The sequence below is a fragment of the Salvelinus fontinalis genome, chromosome 24, assembly GCF_029448725.1.
Source record: "Salvelinus fontinalis isolate EN_2023a chromosome 24, ASM2944872v1, whole genome shotgun sequence".
NCBI classification, from domain to species: Eukaryota; Metazoa; Chordata; class Actinopteri; order Salmoniformes; family Salmonidae; genus Salvelinus; species Salvelinus fontinalis.
Window position 1 is genome coordinate 29,057,964 of NC_074688.1, and position 24,778 is coordinate 29,082,741.

The 24,778-nt window shown below is 46.0% G+C and overlaps 1 protein-coding gene across 7 annotated transcripts in view; it reads left to right on the forward strand.

Moving 5' to 3' along the window:
- The window catches only part of LOC129822252 (stAR-related lipid transfer protein 13-like), a 140,464-nt gene that overhangs the window by 92,982 nt on the left and 22,704 nt on the right, over positions 1-24,778 (forward strand). The window contains exon 1 of one of the 7 annotated variants that reach the window (XM_055880374.1): positions 5,192-5,573. The exons of 4 other annotated variants lie outside the window; for them this stretch is intronic. In XM_055880374.1, coding sequence (XP_055736349.1) covers positions 5,357-5,573 — 217 coding nt within the window. In that variant the 5' untranslated portion in view covers positions 5,192-5,356. Of the gene's footprint in view, positions 1-5,191; positions 5,574-14,394; positions 14,585-20,469; positions 20,780-24,778 lie in introns of those variants that run through there. 2 more of the 7 variants (XM_055880378.1, XM_055880377.1) reach the window with 2 other exon arrangements.

The following is a 24,778-nucleotide window of genomic DNA, read 5'->3' on the forward strand; positions in this document are numbered from 1 at the left end:
TTATTATCCCAATGTGAATTGGAGCTAAGCATGTAGGAGAGGTTTGAAACTGTGAGTTAGACACCAGACTCCCTACTGTCACTGCTGCTGAAGGCTGTACTTAATGGTTATAGGATGTTTCCTCGATTAGTTTGCCTCATAATTCAAATGTGAAGATTATTCATCCCAAATATCATTCCCTATATAGTGCACTACTTTTGACCAGGGCCTATACGGTTCTGGTAAAAAGTAGAGCACTATACAGTGAATAGGATGTCATTTGGGACATCCACTGATAGTTATTTCCTTCAGGTACCTTTCTGTCAGAGATTTAAATACAACTGGAGCTGCTTGCAGGGAGAATGATATTGTATTTTCTAAGGAGCTGCTGAAGCATGGTCTGTGTGTGTAGAGAGCCGAGTACACCACTAGGTGGCGCCAGTCAAATTATCCATACAGTAGGGCAGCCCAGTAGTCTAGTAGGTTATGAAATATCTGAGAGGGATTCCATTCTCCATCTGTATTTCACTGTTATAATTATGTTATAATGTTATGTGATGGAAGTTGACCTCAACTGTCCCTGGAGATTGTAATTGAATCAGATTGGTGTCAGTTCTGTCTTCTTATTGCATCACTATGGGCTGGTTTCCTGGACACAGTCCTAGACTATATAGCACTTTCAATGGAGATTTTCCATTGAGTTTGGTTTTTAGTCCAGGACTAGGCTTAATTTGTATCCGGGAAACCGCCGCTATAAGCATATTTTATTGCTACACTATACTGTAGGTGCTATGTGTGATCATCCTTCACAATATTGTCTTTGTCTTGTTTTAGAAGCATGTCTATCTCTGTTTCTGTGTATTTAATGTTGTTTAAACCCTGTCAGTCCATCTCAACTGTGCAGTACTGAGACACCTCTCGGATTTAACTGCCTTTAGAGCCCCGTGGCTGCATTGTTGCTTCATTGTTGCTGCGTTGTTTGAAAGGTTGGCACATTAATCCAACATTCTATTCCATATTTGTATCCTGGTGATATGCCATGCATCTAGCAGCCCAGCCATTGGACCTCCTACCTGCCTTGGCCTGCTGTCTGTTTAGAAGCACTCTAAACAATCAGGGGCTGTTTATGGGCTGGGCTGGATACAGCTGACTGTCTGGCCTGTGTGTTTGCATGCGTCGATCAGACCTGGCTGACTGGTGGTCTATTGCTTTTAACTGTCATAATGAGTCATAATTCTAACCTATCTATTACATTTCTATGAGACCACTGAGTACCAGCACCTCTTTGGCAATGGTCTGGTCATAGAGATGCCTGTTGGTTGTGTTTTTACTGAGGAGTAATTCTAACATTGATTACATAAACAATAGTTACATGTCCAATAATCCAGCTCCATGAGAAGACCTGGCTGGCATTGAGGGTCATTTAAGCAAAAAGGCCTGAGGAGGTGTGGTATATGGCCAATATACCACGGCTAAAGGCTGTTCTAAAGCACGATGCAACACGGAGTGCCTGGACACAGCCCTTAGCCATGGTATATTGGCCATATATCACAACCCCCGAGGTGGTTACCAACGTAATTAGAGCTGTTTTGTCATACCCGTGGTATTCGGTCTGATATACCACGGCTGTCAACCAATCAGCTTTCAGGGCTCGAGCCACCCAGTTTATAATGAGGGATATAGGCTCTCTTCAGTTAGCACCTGCTCTAGAACATGTGCTTGGCATGAATAAGAGACTCCCAGCCAAGACTGCAGTTGCTGTGTCCTCAAAGTGAAAGCACCTGTTACAGTCATATCTGTCCTAGGGTTTCTCTTTTTGAAATGTTATAAGTTCTTAGAATCAAAGATGACATTCCTACTGCAGCCCAGCATCAGACCCAGTCTAAAGGGTTGATTATTTAGATCATGGGGTGGAATTCATCCGTCATTCTGAGGCTACCACAGGACAGGAGCCAGACCAAAGCCAGAGCCATGCAGGGCTACCAGCGTCTATCTCTGAGTCACTCGCCACATCAAACCAGACCAGAGCTTAAACATTTACCCATTTGATTATATTCTCTGATCAGTCCTGGTTCCAGACACCTAGTAATACTACCTCCAACCTAGCACCACAGAGCACCTAGCACCACAGAGTACCTAGCACCACAGCGCACCTAGCAACAGAGAGTACCTAGCACCACAGAGCACCTAGCAACACAGAGTACCTTTCACCACAGAGTGCCTAGCACCACCGAGCACCACATATCACAGAGTACCTAGCACCACAGAGCTCCTAGCAACACAGAGTACCTAGCACTACAGAGTACCAGGCACCACAGAGCATCTAGCACCACAGAGTACCTAGCACCACAGAGCACCTAGCACCACAGAGTACCTAGCACTACAGAGCACCTAGCAACACAGAGTACCTAGCACCAGAGAGTACCTAGCACCACAGAGTACCTAGCACCACAGAGTACCTAGCAGGACAGAGTACCTAGCACTACAGAGCACCTAGCATGACAGAGCACCTAGCACCACAGAGCACCTAGCAACACAGAGTACCTAGCATGACAGAGCACCTAGCACCACAGAGTACCTAGCACCACAGAGCACCTAGCACCACAGAGTACCTAGCACCACAGAGCACCTAGCAACACAGAGTACCTAGCACCACAGAGTACCTAGCATGACAGAGCACCTAGCACCACAGAGTACCTAGCACCACAGACTACCTAGCATGACAGAGCACCTAGCACCACAGAGCACCACATACCACAGAGTACCTAGCACCACAGAGTTCCTAGCAACACAGACTACCTAGCACTACAGAGGTCCAGGCACCACAGAGCACCTAGCATGACAGAGCACCTAGCACCACAGTGCTCCTAGCAACACAGAGTACCTAGCACTACAGAGGTCCAGGCATGACAGAGCACCTAGCATGACAGAGCACCTAGCACCACAGAGCACCTAGCAACACAGAGTACCTAGCACCACAGAGTACCTAGCACTACAGAGCACCTAGCAACACAGAGTACCTAGCACCACAGAGTACCTTTCACCACAGAGTACCTAGCAACACAGAGTACCTAGCATGACAAAGTACCTAGCACCACAGAGCACCTAGCACCACAGAGCACCTAGCACCACAGAGCACCTAGCAACACAGAGTACCTAGCATGACAGAGCACCTAGCACCACAGAGTACCTAGCAACACAGAGTACCTAGCACTACAGAGCACCTAGCAACACAGAGTACCTAGCACCACAGAGCACCTAGCACCACAGAGTACCTAGCACCACAGAGCACCTAGCAACACAGAGTACCTAGCACCACAGAGGACCTAGCACGACAGAGCACCTAGCACCACAGAGTACCTTTCACCACAGAGTACGTAGCATGACAGAGCACCTAGCACCACAGAGTACCTAGCCACACAGAGTACCTAGCATGACAGAGCACCTAGCACCACAGAGCACCTAGCAACACAGAGTACCTAGCATCACAGAGTACCTAGCAACACAGAGTACCTAGCAACACAGAGTACCTAGCATTACAGAGCACCTAGCACCACATAGCTCAGACTACAGGAACGCTCAGAACAGTGCAGCCACCCAACACACCAGAGACAGGGATCTCCACCCCCTCACTTCCAAGAACTAACACCCTTAGTGTGTGTGTGTGTGTGTGTGTGTGTGGGGGGGGGGGGGGGGGGGGGGGGGGGGGGGTGCGTATTGGGTGCGTCTGTGATTAACAGTAGAGTCAACACACACAATAATTTGCACAATGTCACAGCACCACCCAATACCTTAATAAACAGCTTATCCACAGTGTAACAGCTCCTGGTGTAGCCAGTCAAAGCCAGAGGTAGTGCATGAGAGCATGCAGAGGGTTGGGGGGCTCTGAAGTGAGCTAGCGGTGAATGGTGGTCTTTGTTGCCCAGATAGGGTCCTGCCAGCCAGAGGGATGGCGCCACCCTATTCCCCATATAGTGCACTACTTTTGACCAGAACACTAAAGGGTGCCATTTGGGAGGCTGTTTAGCTTGGTGGTGTGCTTACTAGCAGCCCCAGTCCCACTACCCCTGTCCTGTTCCAGTCCCATGTGGAGCCCTGTGCTGCAGGACACAGGCAGGCTGTGTGTTGAGAGGGTGGACACCACCAGTGGCCCACTGTGACGGGGAGTGAGTGGGTCTGCTCTGTTAGGATGGGGACTCTATTTTAAGTGTGAATGATGACTTCTGTTGTTCCATCCTGTTCCAAACGCAAAAACACTACTGGAAGGTTATCAAGTCTCAAGATCTACTTTTATTACTATTTAGTTTAAACTTCACTGTTGACAACTGTATCTTATCATCATATCTCATTCTCAAGTGTTGCGGCTGTAGCCTGGTCCAAGATCTGTTTAGTGCTCTTGCCTCTCGATTGTCATTGTCAAGCCAAACATTTTGGTATGACAATTCCATAAGGAGTTGGCAAGAGAGCAGAAACAGTCGGACACTCGGGCTATTGTAGTGGGGCTGTTTTAATGAACCCGGAAGCTTATTAGGGTCTGTATTAACCAGTTGTGTAGAGTTGAGCTTCATTATAATCCAGGTGTTTAGGCTCAATGGTTTCTTCTTCACAAGGTGCCACAGGCTTCCTGTCCTGTTGACCCCCACTGTGAATGGAGACAGGCGGGGAGTGGTGTTGGAGTATGGGCGTGGGCAGGGGCCTGGGGGTGGAGAGGGGGTTGTTGTGGAATGGTGGGGGTGGGGAGGAGATATTAGCATTCTCCCTCTCGTTCATCTCTCTCCTTCTCTTCACTCCCTTCATTCTTTTTCCTCTGTCTCCTCAGCATGGCAAAGAGACTCCCTTATCCTGACTAAACTTGGCACCTGTGTGCAGGTCCACACTCCACAGCGTAGGATTGTTTTGGGCAGGGCGGGTCCTAACAATACTGTTTTTCTAAGCCCTCCCATTTCCTCCTCCATGTCTTGTCCTCCTGCCTCCCTCCACTCTGTGCTTACTCAGTTCACAGGCATTCTTCTGGTATTTATATTTCCCTCCAGACCAGCGTTCAGGCGGTTCCTCTCCCTCTCTCCCACAGACAGACACTGGATAGAGCTCAGCAAGGTGGGCAGTACTCCAAGTACTGATCTACCACTGGCTGCTGTCTGGTCACCTGACCTGGAGAGGTGTAGTGTTGTGCTGGCACTCCTCCCTCCCCTCTAGCCTCTCAGCTCTCCTTCCGAGCCCCAGCATTTCAGATCACACTGGGCTGCTAGCGCCTGGACGTGAAGCCTTCTGCTGCTGGATCCTATCTGAGAGAGTGTGTTTATCGGTCAGAGGCCAGTGTAGTGTGTGTGTGTGTGTGTGTCAGTCAGTCTACAGTGCCAGTGCTGTAGTAGTAGTCATGTACAGGGATCTGTCTGACAGAGACTCTGTGCCCCAGGGGCCTGGCAGTGAGTGTCTGGGAAGCAGTATGAGTCAGGACAGCCAGGACTGTCTGGGCAGTATGACCCAAGAGAGCCAGGATATCTACCTAAGGATGGACCACCACCGCCGTCGCTCCGGATACCGCCTGGGACGCATCATTGCCCGGCAACAGCTACTCCGGAGGATAGCTGGAGGTAGGAGGAGGAGTGATAGCTCTGGTTCAGGGTGTTATGTACTGCTTGTTGACAGCCTTAAGCTTCAGCAAGCCGCACATAATGCCCAGGACTAGAGCTAGTTGAGTAGATACTGTAGTAGGAGTGGTGGTGGAAACTCTAAGTATGAGAACTTCTGGACACTCATAGTATTATGATGGTGGATGTTGACCATATGAAAGCTGGTGAAGACGGACATTGTGAAGGACAATCAGATAGTTCCTAGTTCCTCTGTAAAGTTCAGCGACAGAGAGCCATAGTCTGTCATGGTTATCTAATCAGCCTATAGCTTGATCTAGCAGCAGCCCTGCTCTGCTAGAGTGTGTGAGGACATGAGCGCTAGCTAGTGTCTGTCAGTCTGTCAGTGTGTAAGGACATGGCAAGGTGCTGTACTCTGTCAGTCAGGAAGTAACTGTAGTGTTGCTTAACTTAATAACACATTTAGCAAGCTGTGTAAAGGGTGACTAATATTGTTGTTCTAGACTAGCACACCACTGTGTTCCTACATACCAGAGGGTTGATTATGTGCACTATTCCCTAGGTATGTAAGACATAATGTGTCATTTGGTGTGGTAGCTGTGTTGTAGTATTGGTCCTAAATAAGATACGCAAGTTAAGGCAACAGCACAGTAAGTGCAGTGTGTTGGGAGACATGTTATTCCTTATCAGCCCCACCTGAACCCTGATAGCTGACCTACAGTACCTTCAGAAAGTATTCACACCACTTGACTTGTTCCACATTCTGTTGTTTAACAGCCTGAATTTAAAATGGATTGAATGTAGATTTTGGGTCACTGGCCTACACACAATACCCGATAATGGAGTTGTTTATGGAGTTGTTTAGGATAAAAATCAATGGAATAGAGCTAAGCAAAGGCAAAGTCCTAGAGGAAAACCTGGTTCAGTTTGCTTTCCACTAGACACTGGGAGACAAATTCATCTTTCAGCAGGACAATAACCTAAATCACAAGTCCAAATATACAGCTGTTCGTGCTTCTACACCTGCATTGCTTGCTGTTTGGGGTTTTAGGCTGGGTTTCTGTACAGCACTTTGTGACATCAGCTGATGTAAGAAGGGCTTTATAAATACATTTGATTGATTGATTGATTCTCGCTGCTAAAGGTGATTGTCTAACATGTATTGACTCAGGGGTGTGAATGCTTATGTAAATTAGATATTTCTGTAGTTCATTTTCAATACATTTGCAAAAATTTTGAAAACATGTTTTCACTTTTCATTATGGAGGTATCGTATGTACAGTAATAGGTAACCAAGCTGCTTACCTATTGCAGATTCAGTCTTCCCAGCCTGGTGCAGGTCTACAATTTTGTGTCTGGTGTCCTTTGACAGCTCTTTGGTCTTGGCCATAGTGGAGTTTGGAGTGTGACTGTTTGAGGTTGTGGACAGGTCTTTTATACTGATAACAAGTTCAAACAGATGCCATTAATACAGGTAACGAGTGGAGGACAGAGGAGCCTCTTAAAGAAGAAGTTACAGGTCTGTGAGAGCCAGAAATCTTGCTTGTTTGTAGGTGACCAAATACTTATTTTCCACCATAATTTGCAAATAAATTCATTAAAAATCCTACAATGTGATTTTCTGGATTTTTTTTTCTCATTTTGTCTGTCATAGTTGAAGTGTACCTATGATGAACATTACAGGCCTCTCTTATCTTTTTAAGTGGGAGAACTTGCACAATTGGTGGCTGACTAAATACTTTTTTGCCCCACTGTAAATGAGTGAGAAATAAAAAACTCTTTAATCCATTTTGAATTCAGGCTAAAACAAAATGTGGAATAAGTCAAGGCTTATACATACTTTCTGAAGGCACTGTAGCAATACAATAGAGGAACTAACAAACTGATTAAGCAATACGATATATGTGAGTAGAAGATAATTTCCCTGGCAATAGCCAGCACAGTAAGCAATATGAATGAGTTTATGGTCAAACAATGACTGACTTGACCTTCAGCCTTCATTACTCCTCTGCTGTTATCTGCTTACAGGATTAGTCAACCATGTGTGTGTGTGTGTGTGTGTGTGTGTGTGTGTGTGTGTGTGTGTGTGTGTGTCTGTGTGTGTGTGTGTGTGTGTCTGTTTGTCTGTGTGTCTGTCTGTGTGTGTCTGTTTGTCTGTGTGTCTGTCTCTCTCTGTGTGTGTGTGTGTGTGTGTGTGTGTGTGTGTGTGTGTGTGTGTGTGTGTGTGTGTGTGTGTGTGTGTGTGTGTGTGTGTGTCTGTGTGTCTGTCTGTGTGTGTGTGTGTGTGTGTGTGTGTGTGTGTGTGTGTGTGTGTGTGTGTGTGTGTGTGTGTGTGTGTGTGTGTGTGTGTGTGTGTGTGTTCCCTGGCGTGGCCCTGCCTTCAGGTCTGTCATTAGGGTTCTATTATGTCAGACATGAGTCCACAGAGAGAGTTTGACCTGAGAGGAGAGGAGCTGCAGTCCTTCCCTGTTCCTCCCTGTGTCTTTTGTCTTTTACCCAGAGTGCTGTGGATGGCTTACCTGGGGGTGGAGCATGTTTGGGAGAGGGGGCATGCATTACAACAGAGGTGATATAGGCAGGTCTCCCCTCCTCCTCCCCCTGGAGGTGTGAAAGGCAGACTGTGGGCCCAGAAACTGGATCGAAGCTTGGCCACATTTCACCTCAGAGTAGAGCAGAGAACTCTCCATCAGTCAGCAGTAAAGCCTCAAGAAGAGTTTAGTCCTCATTTAGTCACTGTCCCTGGCAGGAGTCAGAATATACACTGTCTGTATTCTCAGAGTGAGATAGATAGCTGGCCTCCAACATCTCAGAGGAGTCAGTGGATTCATGTTTAGCTGTTTCTGTGGACAGACCGATCGACAGATAGAGAGGCGAGACACTGGAGTTATTGTTGTTTGACTGATTGATGCAACTAGACTGTGTGGTTCTGTGGAGGTATGTTTCGGCTCTGTTTCATGTGGAGGTATCGTGATGATCTTGGGTAGAGGAGGAAGAGGCCTGTAGAATCATGTGTCTGGGTCTGACTGCTCAGATCAAAGCTGTCTGGCTATTTAGGTCAGAGATGATGATAGCAGAAAATATGGTATGCTGTCGTATTGGATGTAACTTTTCTTTTTGTCAACATAAATCTAATCCTTATATGACTCATGGCTGTCACAGTCATGGACAGGATCTTAAAGGTTCTCTCTGTTGAGAAGATAACTGTTTTGTTCCTGCTATAAACACCTATTGTAACTTAACACAACATATAGGAGAAGGCATTTACTTTGTGGAATCACATTCTTAGGCTTAGGGTTAAGAATAGAGATTGCCAACCCTAGAAACGTAATATTTGCTTTGTCCTTTGTAAACCTCACACATTATTGTTCGCTTATAAGGCATGTATAAAATGAATAAAACAAATACTGATATTGAATGGGGAAAAAATGGAAAATTATATTATTTTGTACTAATACAATTGCTCAGAGAAAGTAATACAAAATAATCTCAAGATATGGGTCAAAATTATCGGCACCCATGTTGTCAATACTCCAGCATCCTCCCCTTGAGAGGATAACGACGCTGAGCCTTTTTCTCTAATGTTTTATGAGATTGGAGAACACATTGGGAGGGATCTTAGACCATTCTTCCATACGGAATCTTTCCAGATCCTTGAAATCCTTCGTCTGCGTTTATGGACTGCCCTCTTCAATTCAAACCACAGGTTTTCAATGGGGTTTAAGTCTGGGGACTGAGATGGCCATAGCAAAATGTACATTTTGTGGTCAATTAACCATTTCTTTGTGGATTTTGATTAGAGCTTGGGGTTATTGACATGCTGGAAGACCCACTTGGTAAAGTTCATGATGCCGTTGACCTTGACAAGGGCCCCAAGACCAGTGGAAGCAAAATAGCCCCATCGGAAATCCACCACCCTATTTTACTGTAGGTATGAGGTACCTTTCGGCATTTGATTCTGTTTTGAAACGCCAGTCCCACCACTTATGTGGCCAAAGAGCTCTATTTTCATGTCATCTGACCATAGCACCGGTTCTGATCCAAGTGCCAATGTCGTTTATCAAACTCCAGGCAGTGTGGGCGGCAGGTAGCCTAGCGGTTAGAACGTTGGTCCAGTAATTGAGAGGTCGAATACCCGAGCCGACAAGGTGAATCTATTGATGCGCCCTTGAGCAAGGCACAGTACTACTTAGGCTGACCCTGTAAAACAATACATTTCACTGTACCTATCCAGTGTATGTGACAATAAAACATATGCCTCCCCCCATTATTTGTACAAGAAAAAATACATTTTTTTTGCTCATCTTTATCAATGGATCCAATAATTCCAGTCCCCACGGTACATTATAAAGGTCTGACTTTGTCCCCAGAATGAAATTTAATTGAACTTTATTGATCCATCGAGCTGTCACAGGCTTTACATAACACACATTACAAACATATAGGGCTGGTTTCCTGGACATGGATTTAGCTTAGTCATGGACTAAAACGCTGTTTCAAAGGAGATTCTTCATTAAGCATGCTATTTATTCCAGGATGTCCGCTAAACTGGCCCATAAAGTGCGGGTACTATGAATGCACTGAACGTTTTGTCACAGACAGTGGTGTTAGATTCTGTCCAGTGAACTGACCTTCTCCATGCCCTGTTGTGGCCTGCTGACCAGCTCCATTGACATAGCAGGCTAGGAGAGGGAGGGACTGTGCTACCACATCTGGGTTCAAATACTATTTGAATCATTTAAAATACTTTATCTGTGCTTGATTGAGCTTACCTGGCTTAATGGACCAATAGTGCAAAAAACCTGCAAACCTCGTCTATCATGCAGGCTAGAACAAACGCTCAAAGTATTGGAAACATTGCAAATATTATTTGAAACCAGGTCTGGGGGTTACCCGGCCATAGTGACGGGTAGTATAACAGACTGTGGGAGGGAGTGACTGGGAGCTACTGGGAGGTTGTATAGTTTCACCCCAAATTCCAGGGAAGCTTGTCCAGCGATCTTAGTCATGCTTCCCATCTGATGGCATTGCAGTGACACTCCAGCTACGGATGTGTGGTAGTGTGTGTGGGTCCTATTCAACTGCTGTAGCCATACCATACAAGTGAGTTGCTACAGTGTACAACATTCACAAATCCATTATGCATTAAAGAAATGTTTGGCAGAGTAGGCCTATAGAGCAGTCACTGTGGTCCAATATCTATCAGGTTTTTCCTGCCCCACAGAGTGAAGGAATTAGCCAGTCTTTGACTCTGCAGCAGGGTATGAGGATGAGAAAAGCCTCACTGCAGCAGGTTATGAGGACGAGGCCTGCCTCTCTGCAGCAGGGTATGAGAATGAAGCCAGCCTCTCTGCAACAGGGTATGAAGATGAAGCCAGCCTCACTGCAGCAGGGTATGAGGATGAAGCCAGCCTCACTGCAGCAGGGTATGAAGATGAAGCCAGCCTCACTGCAGCAGGGTATGAGGATGAGGCCAGCCTCTCTGCAACAGGGTATGAAGATGAGGCCAGCCTCTCTGCAACAGGGTATGAGGATGAAGCCAGCCTCACTGCAGCAGGGTATGAGGATGAAGCCAGCCTCACTGCAGCAGGGTATGAGGATGAGGCCAGGTTCTTTCCAGCAGGATATGAGGATGAAGGATTTGGAACTCAGCCTATGTGTATGAGGGAAGAGGCCTGGGTTCTATTCTAGAGGAATGTGTCTCTTTCCTGTCAATATTACTGTAGCCCAACTCTGTCTCTCTAGATCTGTACAGCAGACTGGCTGCATCTCCCCCTGTATCTGCTGCTTCTGCTACTAAGGCAGTGGAAAAACCCAACACTTCACACCCAAATGTAACTATATAGGCCCTCTGTGTCCAATTCTCCTGTACTCACACACAGACCCTCACACACGTGCTTGTCCGCCCCTTTTTCCCCCTCTGCCGGTACACACTACCCCCTCTGTCCACAGTCAATGACCTTTTCATGCCACCATGGAGGGAAATTTCCTGCTAGATTCTTGATTTGCTTACTTGAATTCCTTGCTAAATTCCTCAGTCTAACACCCAAAGTTATTTTCATACTAAATCCAAGTTGCTTGGAGGTTGTTCTACTGGCAAACCCATTCTAAAGTACTCTGTCTCCACAGAGCAGAGAGGAAGCCAGAAGATTGGTCAACTGCTCAGTCAGAGCTAATGCATCAGTCATTGTTAGATCTCTAGCGTTGATAATGTCTGGAGTGGTGGACATTGGTGCTTTGGACCTGGTATGTTAATCAAGACTGTCTGCATATTTATATCTCTTTAAATCTCTACCTATGTCTATATCTTTACCTGCACCTGTATCTGTAGTGGTGATATACTGTAGATGGCTGCCTGGGTTTTAAAGACTGGCTGAAATGGTGCTTTACTGTGGTAGAACACTAAACCATGAAGAAAGGCTAGCTCGCTGACACCGTTTGTTTTCTTCATGTCTTCACTGAGGGGTCTGTGTTTGGTACAGGTCTTCCTGTTCAGTCTGACCTGCTAGCTGACCCCCGAGCCTGACCCTCTAGTGACCCTTCATAACAGCCCTCTGACCCCCCTGTGAATCTCTTGTTGCAGCCAGGGGCTCCATTCCCTCTCTGTGAAGACCATTAGCTCTCTCCCTCTGTCTCAGGGCTCAGGACACTGTTGGCGCCTCACCTACTGGTAGGAGTTACAGCCTGGCAGCTGTATAGTAATATCCTGGAGTGAATCTGTCTGTTTGTCTCCCCAGGAGGACTATGATAACTAGCAATGTGGACTGAAGGTGCAAGGTTGTTGTGTGCATTACATGACTTGGTGGTTGTGTACAGCAGCTATATGACTTGGGTTATTATGCATCATAGAACCAGGCTCCCGGCCTGCTAGACACCCCGATGAGCCTCAGTAAAATGCAGCCATGTTGATCATATTAATGATACCTTAACAGGAAGTAGCCTATTTCATCTCCACGTTTACCCAGAGGTCCAGAGTCATGATGAAATGCTCTATCATGTACACATGGTCTAATACTCCAGTGTGTATTCATGGTACAGAATAGATGTGTTCTGTTTAATGGGGAATTCCCTGAGGACCTATTTAAGTGACCATCACCATGGAAAACTTTTAAACACGTGATCCTCAGAGTGTCTTTGTCCCAAAGGGAGGATCATGTTCCATGCTGCTTAGTGACGACACAGACTGTAAATCTGTATGACCATATCACTGGTATGTAGATGTCACAGTCAGATCTCATGACTATAGTGGAGCATGGTGCTGCCTCTGATGCTGATGTGCCTAGCCTTGGGCGCCCAGGTTTCCAAGGTGACGTGAAAGCCTGTGACAGAGCCTACGTTGTGCCCTACTCAACACGACCCTGATGGTGGCAGAAAAGGACTTCTTATCTATTTCTATAGAGAAAGTGATGTGACGCACAGGCTACGGCCCAAATGATAACCCTGGTCCCAGTTAGCAGCAGTCCTGCCTCTCCTACAATCTGTGTGTCTAACCTGACAGCTGTCATGTGCAGACCAGACCAGTCATAGAGCAGGCTAATGATTGACTACATACCTGATTTCCAGTGTAACGATACACATAAGTCATATATTAACAGATCCAGGCTGGAAAACTCTCACTGCTCAGCTCAACTCAAAGGTCAATCACATTCCTGACGGGAAATGCTAAAGTAATTCCCCAATACAAAGTGGCACAAATCAAGTCAATAACAATGAGTATAATTAACACATTATATCTCAGTAACAGTTACTGAAATAGGACTTTATTAAGATGATTTATTAACTGAGGACTGTGATTGTGTCTTGAAAGTGAAGTCCAGAGCTCTGTTGATCTTTACATTAACCTCAGCTGGAGTGTGTGTTTGTATTTGTGTGTGTGTGCGCTTGCATGTGTGTGTGTGCGTGCGTGTGTGTTGGAACATAAACAGGGTGTTTTCATGGCAATTCCAGTGGAATAAGATGTTAGAGATGAGAGGTTATTAGTTGTGCCTCCTGGTGATTCAGTAGCCTGTCATCAATGTTCCACTCGGTTTCCTCAGGTCACTGGGTTCATCCTTTCTGCTGCCCTCCTCTGGTAGTAATGTGTAACTGCACTACCACATGGCGTGTGTGTGTGTGTGTGTGTGTGTGTGTGTGTGTGTGTGTGTGTGTGTGTGTGTGTGTGTGTGTGTGTGTGTGTGTGTGTGTGTGTGTGTGTGTGTGTGTGTGTGTGTGTGTGTGTGTGTGTGTGTGTGTGTGTGAGAGAGAGAGAGAAAGTGTGTGTGAGTGTGTGTGACCTCCTAGGCCTGTCCGTGTGATAGCTGTGGTTCTGGGACAGAGTTAACAGAGTCTGTTTGTCTGTCAGTAATTCATGATGATCTTTCTCCAGTTGTATTACACAGCTCATGGAAAACCAAATGACAGTGTTTGCTATGCTATCAAAGACAGGAGAATTACAGTATACAGGCTTACATTATGACATGGAAACAGCATTGCCAGAAACAAACATTATATTACCTTGTATACACACGCGCACGCACACACACACACACACACACACACACACACACACACACACACACACACACACACACACACACACACACACACACACACACACACACACACACACACACACACACACTGCTTATAATAGGTGACTGATTTACAGAGGGCTGCAGTCAAAGTGGAGCACATGCATGTCCATTAGCAGGAGGACAAGGTTACTAACTACATAGAACCCAGCTGTGTTACAGACTGCACTGGAGAGGGAGGGGGAGGAGGGGAGGAAAGGGATAGGGGATAGTGACATCTGATAAATCCCAGAGCACACAGGACTGAGGATGGAAGGTAGGAGGGGAGAGAGAGGGAGAACAGAGAGAGAGAGAGAGACAGTCAGTAAGGCTGTTGTAGTGGTGGCAGTAGTAGCAGGAGGACAGCCAGGCTTGCGGTGGTGTGGTGTGGGGACCATCTCGCTCTCTCTGCCTGGAGTCTGTTTCCTCTCCCTGTATCTGGACCCAGAGACCCACCAATGCCAACAGGTACCTCTCTACTCACTCTCTCTCTACAGCCTGCCCTATACAGTACCTCTGGCCACAGGTATTACACCTCTCTACTCTATATCTCTCTGGCCTCACACAGGTCTGTGGATTTGTCATGCTGATGTTCAGTTGAATAGATCCGCTCTTTGTCTCGTAGACAACAAACAGCAGAAGGTAAAAAGGCTATGTTTGATGTTATCGTTCTTCTGAGAGAAGAAAACTACTGAGTTAGGTATAGTCATTGAGAAGCTAGTTCTTATGTCACTATTCTGGAACTTAGTCATCTGGTATATGGGAGTGTTTCTATGTCCTCATGCTGAACTACTTACATTATCTCTTAACGTTAACAACTTATGCTCTGGTTGCATCCCGAATGGAATCATATTCCCTACATAGTGCACTACTTTTGACCAAAGCCCTATGGGCCCTATATAGGGAATAGGGTGCCATGCGCCATATGGTCTGATTCCTGAACAGAGAGGAGGGGTGGTGGTGGTACACAGTGTGTTGAGAGGGGTGACAGACTTGTTGAAATGAAAAAGGAAATCTCCAAAAGCCAGAGTTGATGTTTTTCTCTCCTCCATGAAGGGCCTCCAAGATAGCTGTCAAAACAACTTTAGCATGTGTGGGAAAATGGTCCCGCTCCAGCGCCTGGAAGTGTTTATGTAGAATTTGGGGCTGAGGTTGGAGGATGGACTGGAGCTGAGGGCTGGGGTTATAGAGCAGGCTGGGGTTTGGGGCTGAGGTTGGGGGAAACACGAGCTGGGGGATAAAGCTTGAGAGTGATCACTGTATGTATTTCGTTAGAATGCATGGCTGATTGATTTGTTTTCTGTTTGGAGCTGCTGGCTGAGTGGGGCAGAGGTGTGAGGGGCTGTGGAGAGTGTAGAAGGTCAGGATCTGTAGAGGTGTTTTCTCAGCCCGGCCTGGGGTCGTGAGGTTTCCTGGTACAGACCTCTCTTCCAGGACTTGAGAAATGGGTTCATGTGGGTCAAGGTGAGGTTTAGATCTGGGCAGTACTATTGTCAGGAGTAGTGGGGAGACAGGAACACCACTACCCTGTGAGACCAGACCACTGCCCCATCCTTCTGTCAGCCAGAAACAGGCCTGTAAATCACAGTGGTGGTTGAAGAAATGTAAAGCCCTGGTGTATCTCTGAGATCAGGACCTGTCTTCACTGTGTAGCAGCACTGATTTAGAACATATGTGATGTCTGCGTTTTGAAAACAACTTGAAGTAACACCCCATGTCTTTAACCCCTTGATGATGCATCATTCTTGAAGGTTCACTGAGTTTAAACTAAAGGGGCAAGAGCCATGTAGGGAAGTCAGAGTCAGAAGGGGTTTTTACATATCTGTGGGCACTGGATGTTTTGGTGCTGTTGTCATAGTAGACAGTGGTAGGTGTGTGAGTGACTATCCAGGTATGTTGTTGTATGGGTCTTTGTGTCTTGTGTAGTTGAGACATGGTATTTGTCACTGTGTTGTCTAAGGTAGCTATGGTTCTAATAGCATTAGAGGTCTGCTCTGTGCTGAGTGAAAGGGTTGGTGGCTATTTTGGAAGATAGTCAGTTTAAGAGCTGTTATCCTGCCAGATGAAAGGCTGGTCTTTCTGGGTGATCTTCTGAGCTGTTCCACGGGGTGAATGCAGTGTTGCTACAGCTGTGCTGCTCTTCTTTCAACTCCATACCAGAGTATGTTAGCGAAGCTGGAGTGGAGCGAGATTCCTAAAGGCTGGAGCGTCAGCCGTCTCGCCAGCTCCAATTTTATCTCCAGTAGCACTCACTTCACAAGCTCAGAGGATGCCCGGCTCAGCATACATTTGTAGTCTACTTGTGTGCTGCTATAGCCCCCTGCTTTAGCTACTGTCATGGAGTTCATTAAATAATTTAATGGAGAAACTGATAGAACACACAGGTGCTAAATCAATGTGACTCATTTAATGTGACAAAGATGAGAACCAAGAACAAGAGAGGGAGTGAGGTGATGTAGTGTCCACAATTAAATAATCATTGTGGAATCTGAAAAGACAAGCATCCTGAAGCATGGTGTACGTACTACGTGCACATGCTAAAAGAAAAGAACGAGGTGGATAGATAACTAAGTGTGTCATTGTAGCAAAGTATTTATAAACTAAACATCCGATCTCTTAAATGTTGCGTTCATTTCCGTTTTATTATCTACACAATAGGCCATAATTGATTTTGACTCAATAGGCCATAATTGATTTTGACTTAATAGGCCATAATTGATTTTGACTCAATAGGCCATAATTGATTTTGACTCAATAGGCCATAATTGATTTTGACTCAATAGGCCATAATTGATTCTGACTCAATATGCCATAATTGATTTTGACTCAATAGGCCATAATTGATTTTGACTCAATAGGCCATAATTGATTTTGACTCAATAGGCCATAATTGATTTTGACTTAATAGGCCATAATTGATTTTGACTCAATAGGCCATAATTGATTTTGACTTAATAGGCCATAATTGATTTTGACTCAATATGCCATAATTGATTTTGACTCAATAGGCCATAATTGATTTTGACTCAATAGGCCATCATTGATTTTGACTCAATAGGCCATCATTGATTTTGACTCAATAGGCCATCATTGATTTTGACTCAATAGGCCATAATTGATTTTGACTTAATAGGCCTGGCATATTCCACTGTCAAGGAGCTTTTCATATTTATTGGGTTATTTTGCCTAAAATCCTTTAGGCCTACCTATAGGAACATAATAACAACAACTCTGCATCTCTGCTCAGCCTGTCAAGAGTGGCCAAAAGACTGTTAATGTTAATCTGCAAGTGTGGAGAGGATTTTCTCCTCTGATGGCCCGCTCTCCAGGCACCGTCACACGAGCCTTAAGACACAGACTCTGGTCAAACTCGTGTTTCTAAAAATCAATTCAAAGGCACTGTAGACTGACCCTAGTAAGGCATTTTCCGTTTCATTTGTATTTAATTGTAAGTAAATCACAGCCTATTTGCGCAATTTATAGACTATAATGATTTAATGAAACAAAATGTTGTTTAAATGCTGAGCGCTTTATGTCCCTTCCAGCCTATTGTGTCGCACCAGCAAATGTTTCACAATGTATTTCTTTGTAGAATAGCCTTGAAATAATTGTATTCATCTAGCCTAAATAATGTCTGGCTGCTGACCTATTTAGAGTGTTTATATGCTGTTTAATATGAAATATAGCCTATTTGAAATGATGTTCACTTCTTACATTTTCATGTTTATTCAAAACTTTTCATTCAAATCCATGTGGTTTGGTTTCAATACTTCAAAACCAAATGGTAGAGCTGGGTAGTCAGAAAATAGATGGGCATTGGTTCAATTGTGATTTTAATGATTAGAGCGAATTTGGTGGGGCTGTTTTTTCCCTGTTAGGTTGGAGCGGTTTTTAGCGGAGCGGTTGGAAAGGACATGCTCTGTGAGCAATGAGCGGGATTTCCGACAGCTCAACTCTGCTCACATACTCTGCTCCATACATACAGTACAGGCCCTTCAGAGAAACTGACTTCTGACCCAGTTGGCAGGCTTCGGGCCTGGTATGCAGGCTTCGGGCCTGGTATGCATCCCAAATGGTATCCTATTCCCTTTATAGTGCACTACTTTTAACCAGGGTCCATAGGGCTTTGATCAAAAGTATTGCACTATATACACGCTTAGAAAAATGGGTTCCAAAAGGGTTCTTTGGCTGTCCCCATAGGAGAACCCTTTTTTGGTTCCAGGTAAAATCCTTTTCGGTTCCATTCAGGAACCCTATGTGGAAAGGGTTTTTACATGGACTGAAACGGATTACCAAAAGGGGTTCTTCAAAGGGTTCTGCTATGGGGACAACCGAAGAACCCTTTTCGGTTCTAGATAGCAACTTTTTTTCTACCAGTGTAGGGAATAGGGTGCCATTTGGGACAAGCCCAGGTCAACAACAGCAGCCTGCATCCTTCAGATTTGTAGCTCATGTCCTCCTGTTATCCTGCTGTTGACACTGACAATCAATAAGCTCTCTCTCTCTTTCTCTCTCTCTCTGTTTCTCTCTCTCTCACACCCTTTCACTGTCACTCACTCACTCACTTATTTACTCACTTTTCACTCACTCACTCACTCACTCATTCACTCACTCACTCACTCATTCACTCACTCACTGACTCTCTATCTCACTCCCACTCACTCTCTCGCCACACATGGTGTTGGGTAGATTAGCGAGTGAGTGGCAGTGGCACCTCCTGGTACGGTTGTGATAGAGGGGTATTGTATGGAAGTATGGGCTGTGGTATGGGGGCATGAGGGGGATATTGTGTGTAGTGGTGGTGGAGAGGTCTTAGGATGTAGCCCTGAGGGTGGCAAGGGGACCATGATGGAGACATGGGGGGAGGTTAATTAAAACCTGAAATGGAAAAATAGACCTACGTTGTTCCCACGACACTGGCAGAGTGACTTGGGGGCTGAGCCTGAAGCCGGGGCTTGGAAGATGGTAGGGGGTATGGGGGCGGGTGGGAGGGGACACAGGAGGAGGGTGAGGGCTACCGGCAGAACCTGCGGCTAGGCTATATTATTAATCCATCTACTGCCTCGCCAGCACTCTGCTAGGCTTTCACTGGACCCACTACTGCCTATTCCTGGTTCTGTTTGCAGTACAACTACCTCAGTCCAACCAGTCACTCAGGCTCTCTCCATTGAGGCTACAGACTACTCTTTAGAGACAATAATTTAAGCCTCACTTAGCTCTTCTTATTGTCCATGCACAATTGAACTCTGTTAGACAAGGAAATGTTAGACAGAGACAGGAGGAAATGTTGGCTTGTTTCAGACATGAGACATGTGAGGTGGTGGTTGTGGTTGACTAGAAGTGGCACACTGTTTCCTCCTGTCTGTCTGTCTGCCTCGGGCTGTTACTGTAAGGTAGTGTGATCATCATTGGGTGCAGCAGTAGTCTGTCTGTAACCAGGCTGCTGCCACTCCTGATGCCTTCCCCAGGGTAGTCAGACAGCAGCTCTCTCTCTCTATCTATAATTTTTCTTTCTTTCGTTCTTTCTTTCTTTCTTTCTTTCTTTCTTTCGTTCTTTCGTTCTTTTGTTCTTTCGTTCGTTCTTTCTTTCTTTCTTTCTTTCTTTCTCTCCCTCTCTCTCTCTCGTGCCATGTTAGACGCTGCCTGAGGATGCCAGTATGATTCATGGCTGCGGATTGTTGACGGTTTATGTCATGGTTTTATGTCATGGTTTTATGTCATGCTTTGGTTTTCCCCACTTTAGCTGCCCACGCTTTTCCTTTCCGTCGATTTGCTGGAAAAACATCTGGACTCCAAGAAGCTCCCCCTCCACCCCATCTTCCCTCCCTCCCTCTCTCCCTCCCTCTCCCTCCCCTTCCATCCTTCTCACTTACTCCCCCCTCTAAAGCAAACAATGTCCAGCTCTCTGGCCATGTGACAGGGAGGTGGTAGAGGGGTAAGATGGAAGGTCTGGGATGAGTAAAGGCTTCTCAAGCCACGGGTCCAAACTATACTCTTTCTCATGTAGCGTTTGATTGTAGTGATGAGGTTTCATTGGGATTACATCTTTGAAGAGAAAAGTCCCACATTGCACACAGGCATTAGTACACACGGCTCCTGTTGCTTGGCTCCTGGCATGATGTTCTCTGCCAAAAATGTGCTGAAAGAGATGTAGTGGGCAGAGCTGGGTAGGAGGGTACTGGGGGGTAGAGGAGGGGAAGAGGAGGTGTAGTGGAGGGATAAGGGGTACAAGGAGGGGAGAAGAGTGGGGAGCACCAGAAAGGGGTGGAGTTGGAGCGATATCAGGGGGTGGCCACATGGCTGTTTGGGGGTAGATGGAAAGAGAGAGGGAGAGAGTGAGAGAGAAAGTAGGAGAGAGAGAAAGAAAGAGGAAGAGAGAGAGAGAAGGAGAAAGGGAGAGGGGGAGAGAAAGAACAAGAGAGAGAAAAAGAGAGAAAGAGATCGAAAAGGGAGGTTTGGATGTGAGAGGGATCAGTAGAGATCAGTATCTCTGAGCAGCAGGCTGTGGTACTAGAGTTGGAGTCTAACGTTACTTACTGCTGCGTGGGAAGAGGAGAAAGATGCCCAGAAACTCTAAAACGTCTCTAATACGTCTGTAGAACGTCTGTAGAACCACCGTATTGGAATGTGTACATCCTAATGACTGTATGATGAAGATAACCAGTGAGTAAACCACAATCTGTTTGTTACATCATTACGGAGTTGAGAATATTTAGGATTGGACTAATATAGGGCTAATTTATCTATTAGTGTAACTCTACTTCTTTAGAATTTAGACAAGTGTAGTGCTTGTATTTATTTTAACAAGGAGCATGTTTCTTTATATCATGTTATATAGGCGTTGATCTACACACTTAACAGTTAACCAGTTAGCTTTGTTGTTGGCAACCAGCCAGACAGGGTTAGGGTTATGGTTAGGGCTTGCACTAGTAGGTTCAGCTCAACCCTCCACCAGCCACTCTCCAAGTCTGCATCCCTATGGACCCTGGTCAAAAGTAGTGCACTATATTATAGGGAATAGGGTGCCACTTCAGACGCACACAGACCAAGTGTACCATCGCTTCCCTTTAGGACACTAGCTATCTGCCCGTAGATCTGATGCTCCATTCGTTCCATAACAAAATGTTCCTACTGCACTGACTGTGTCCCAAAAAGCTATGTATGGACTATATATTCAATAGGGAAAGTAGTGCACTATATAGGGAATGAAGTGCCATTTGGGACACTGCCAGGGAATGTTCCTATAAAGGGAATGATGTTGCATAAGGAGAGGAAGTAGTATCCCCTGTAGGGATAGGTTAGTCGGCCACACACAAACACACACCTTAGTAACAAACGTACTGCTGGTGGCATTTTGGACCTTTGTCCCTCCACCGTGCTGGGTTTCATGTCATTGTTGCGATGCAACATTACACTGTACACAGTTTTACAGCCATGGTTGTGTAGTAACAGGCAGTTCCCGTCCTGACTCGTTGCCAGACCAGGGTTACATGCCAAATGGCACCCTATTCCCTGTATAGTGCACTACTTTTGATGGGCCCTGGTCTAAAGTAGTGCAATATACATGGAATAGGGTGCCATTTGGGATGCAAGCCAGCCTTTTCTCCCTGGAGAAGGTACGTCGGAACGTCTGTTGGAACAGAATGTCTCGAGATTCTGTTACAGAATGCCCAGGACAGGACAGTGGAATTCCCAGATCGTATTCCCTGTTCTGTTGCCAACAGTCCCTCCTCCGGCGAGAATGGAGATGGAGGCACTATCACCATGTGGTGCAGTAGAACAATATGGCTCTACTGTACTCAATACAATGTCCAACTGGCAGGACAGGCTAGTCAGAAGAGAGAGGAAGACCTGAACTCTACTGTACTCAATACAATGTCCAACTGGCAGGACAGGCTAGTCAGAAGAGAGAGGAAGACCTGAACTCTACTGTACTCAATACAATGTCCAACTGGCAGGACAGGCTAGTCGGAAGAGAGAGGAAGACCTGAACTCTACTGTACTCAATACAATGTACAACTGGCAGGACAGGCTAGTCGGAAGAGAGAGGAAGACCTGAACTCTACTGTACTCAATACAATGTCCAACTGGCAGGACAGGCTAGTCGGAAGAGAGAGGAAGACCTGAACTCTACTGTACTCAATACAATGTACAACTTGCAGAACAGGCTAGTCGGAAGAGAGAGGAAGACCTGAACTCTACTGTACGCAATACAATGTACAACTGGCAGAACAGGCTAGTCGGAAGAGAGAGGAAGACCTGAACTCTACTGTACGCAATACAATGTACAACTGGCAGAACAGGCTAGTCGGAAGAGAGAGGAAGACCTGAACTCTACTGTACGCAATACAATGTACAGTGACCGGAGGTTTTCCTTTTCTATCATGTGTCCTTACAACACTGCACTCAAAGACTTGTACTGAGATAGAGTTGAGCACGCGGATACTTAATTCCACTAAGAACTGTCTAGTTGGCCAGTTTAGTGTCAGTTATCTATGGGAGATTTCCCATGTTGACTCAACCTGTGATGTGATCCTGTTATGGAGGCCGTTGGAGTAAACCGGGATCTGACGTGGGTGTAGAGGTAAACATGGACGTTGTCATCCAAGGACACTCTCCACGTTCCCAAATAGTATCCTAAACCCTTAATAGTGCACTACTTTTGACCAGATCTATATGGAATCATAGAGCTCTGGTCAAAAGTGTTCTAATATATAGGGAATAGGGTGGCATTTGGTACATACCCTCTCCCTCTGGGAACTGTTAATATTTATTCAATTGGTGGTCAGACTTGTCGGTCTATGGACCAAAGTCCCGAGTCATTGACATGTGGACACAGCGCTGTAATGATACAGGTTAGACACAACACAGGTGAGTCACAGAGAAGATGGTCACTGTGTTGGAGAGAGGGGGTGGGGTACAGTATAGCCACAGACCGGGGTCTGGAGAAAGGTGGGGTAGAGACAGGACAGATGAAGTTACAGTGAAAGGTTATCTCTGTCACAGACAGTTCTATATGGAGACCCAGGTGGGATGAACTGTGATAAATGACTAGTGCGTCACGGAGCATCAGACAAAGACAGGGGCGGGAACAGGCATGCTGGGATACCTCTTTTGAGTGTAGTGGTCCTCTGTCCTCTTTATTCACACTAGACATATTGTTGAGGTGACTGTCGAGGGATATGGGCTGGAGGATGTTCCCATTGTGTTGATCTGCTGTGATATTAACACGAGCTAGTCAGTCTACACACCAGCTTGCCTGGAGTATACTGCTTCACTGCACTAGGCTATTGTAGCAACTTCACTGTGGAGTTGGGATCATATTGGAACAGGAGGACAGGTTTGGGATCTGAATAGACTTCTATAACAGACCTATCTGTAGTGCCAGTCCCGGGTAGGTGAGAATATTTTCATTCATTGTAGATGGGAGAGAATTGGAAAATGTTTTTGAATTTTACTAGGTCATCTTCTTTCTTCATTTTTGCTATAGTAGCCTATCGATTCTGTAGTGAGAGTGGTGTGTTGGCTGAGAAGTGAGAGGGGTTTGGTGTGTAAGTTGAGGAGTGATAGAGGAGAGAGAGGAGTGAGAGTGAGAGTGAGGGAGGATTGACAGGAGTGAGAGTGAGCGAGGAGTGGGTGGAGTGAGAGAGGAGAGAGAGGGGTCTGTTCTGTTAGTTAGACGTGAGAGGTCTGTCTGCTTCTTGTCCTGTGAGTCAAGAGTTTGGAACCAGAGAAGGGACGTCACCCCTCAGGTGTCAGCAGGGTCAGGTCATGACCCCACAACAGGGATCACCACTAGGGGTCACCTGTAGGGGACAAGGTTAGGGTTATTACAGGACAGCTGCTCTATTACAGGACAGCTGCTCTGTCAGGAGGCTGGCTGGATACTTAAATTAAACATTGTCATGCTGAAACAAGAAGGGCCTTCCCCGAACTGCTGCCACAAAGTTGGAAACACTGGATCGTCTAGAATGTCATTGTATGCTGTAGCGTACACTGGAACGCTACGGAACTAAGGGGCCTAGCCCGAACCATGAAAAACAGCCCCAGGCTATGATTGCTCCTCCACCAAACTTTGCAGTTGGCACTATGCATTCGGACAGGTAGCGTTCCCCTGGCATCCGCCAAACCCAGAATCGTCCGTCAGGTCTGCCAGATGGTGAAGCGTGATTCATCACTCTAGAGAACGCGTTTCCACTGCTCCAGAGTTCAATGGTGACGAGCTTTACACCACTCCAGCCGATGCTTGGCATTGTGCATGGTGATCTTAGGCTTGTGTGCACGGCTGCTCGGGCATGGAAACCCATTTTATGAAGCTCCTGACAAAAAGTTATTGTGCTGACGTTGCTTCCAGAGGCAGTTTGGAACTTGGTAGTGAGTATTGCAACCAAGGACAGGCGTTTTTTACACGCTACGTGCTTCAGCACTCGGAGGTCCTGTTCTGAGAGCTTGTGTGGCCTACCACTTCGCGGTTGAGCCTTTGTTGCTCCTAGACATTTCACAATAACAGCACTTACAGTTGACCGGGGCAGCTCTAGCAGGGCAGAAATTTGGCACCAACTGACTTGTTGGAAAGGTGGCATCCTATGACGGTGCCACGTTGAAAGTCACTGAGCTCTTCAGTAAGGCCATTCTACTGCCAATGTTTGTCTACGGAGATTG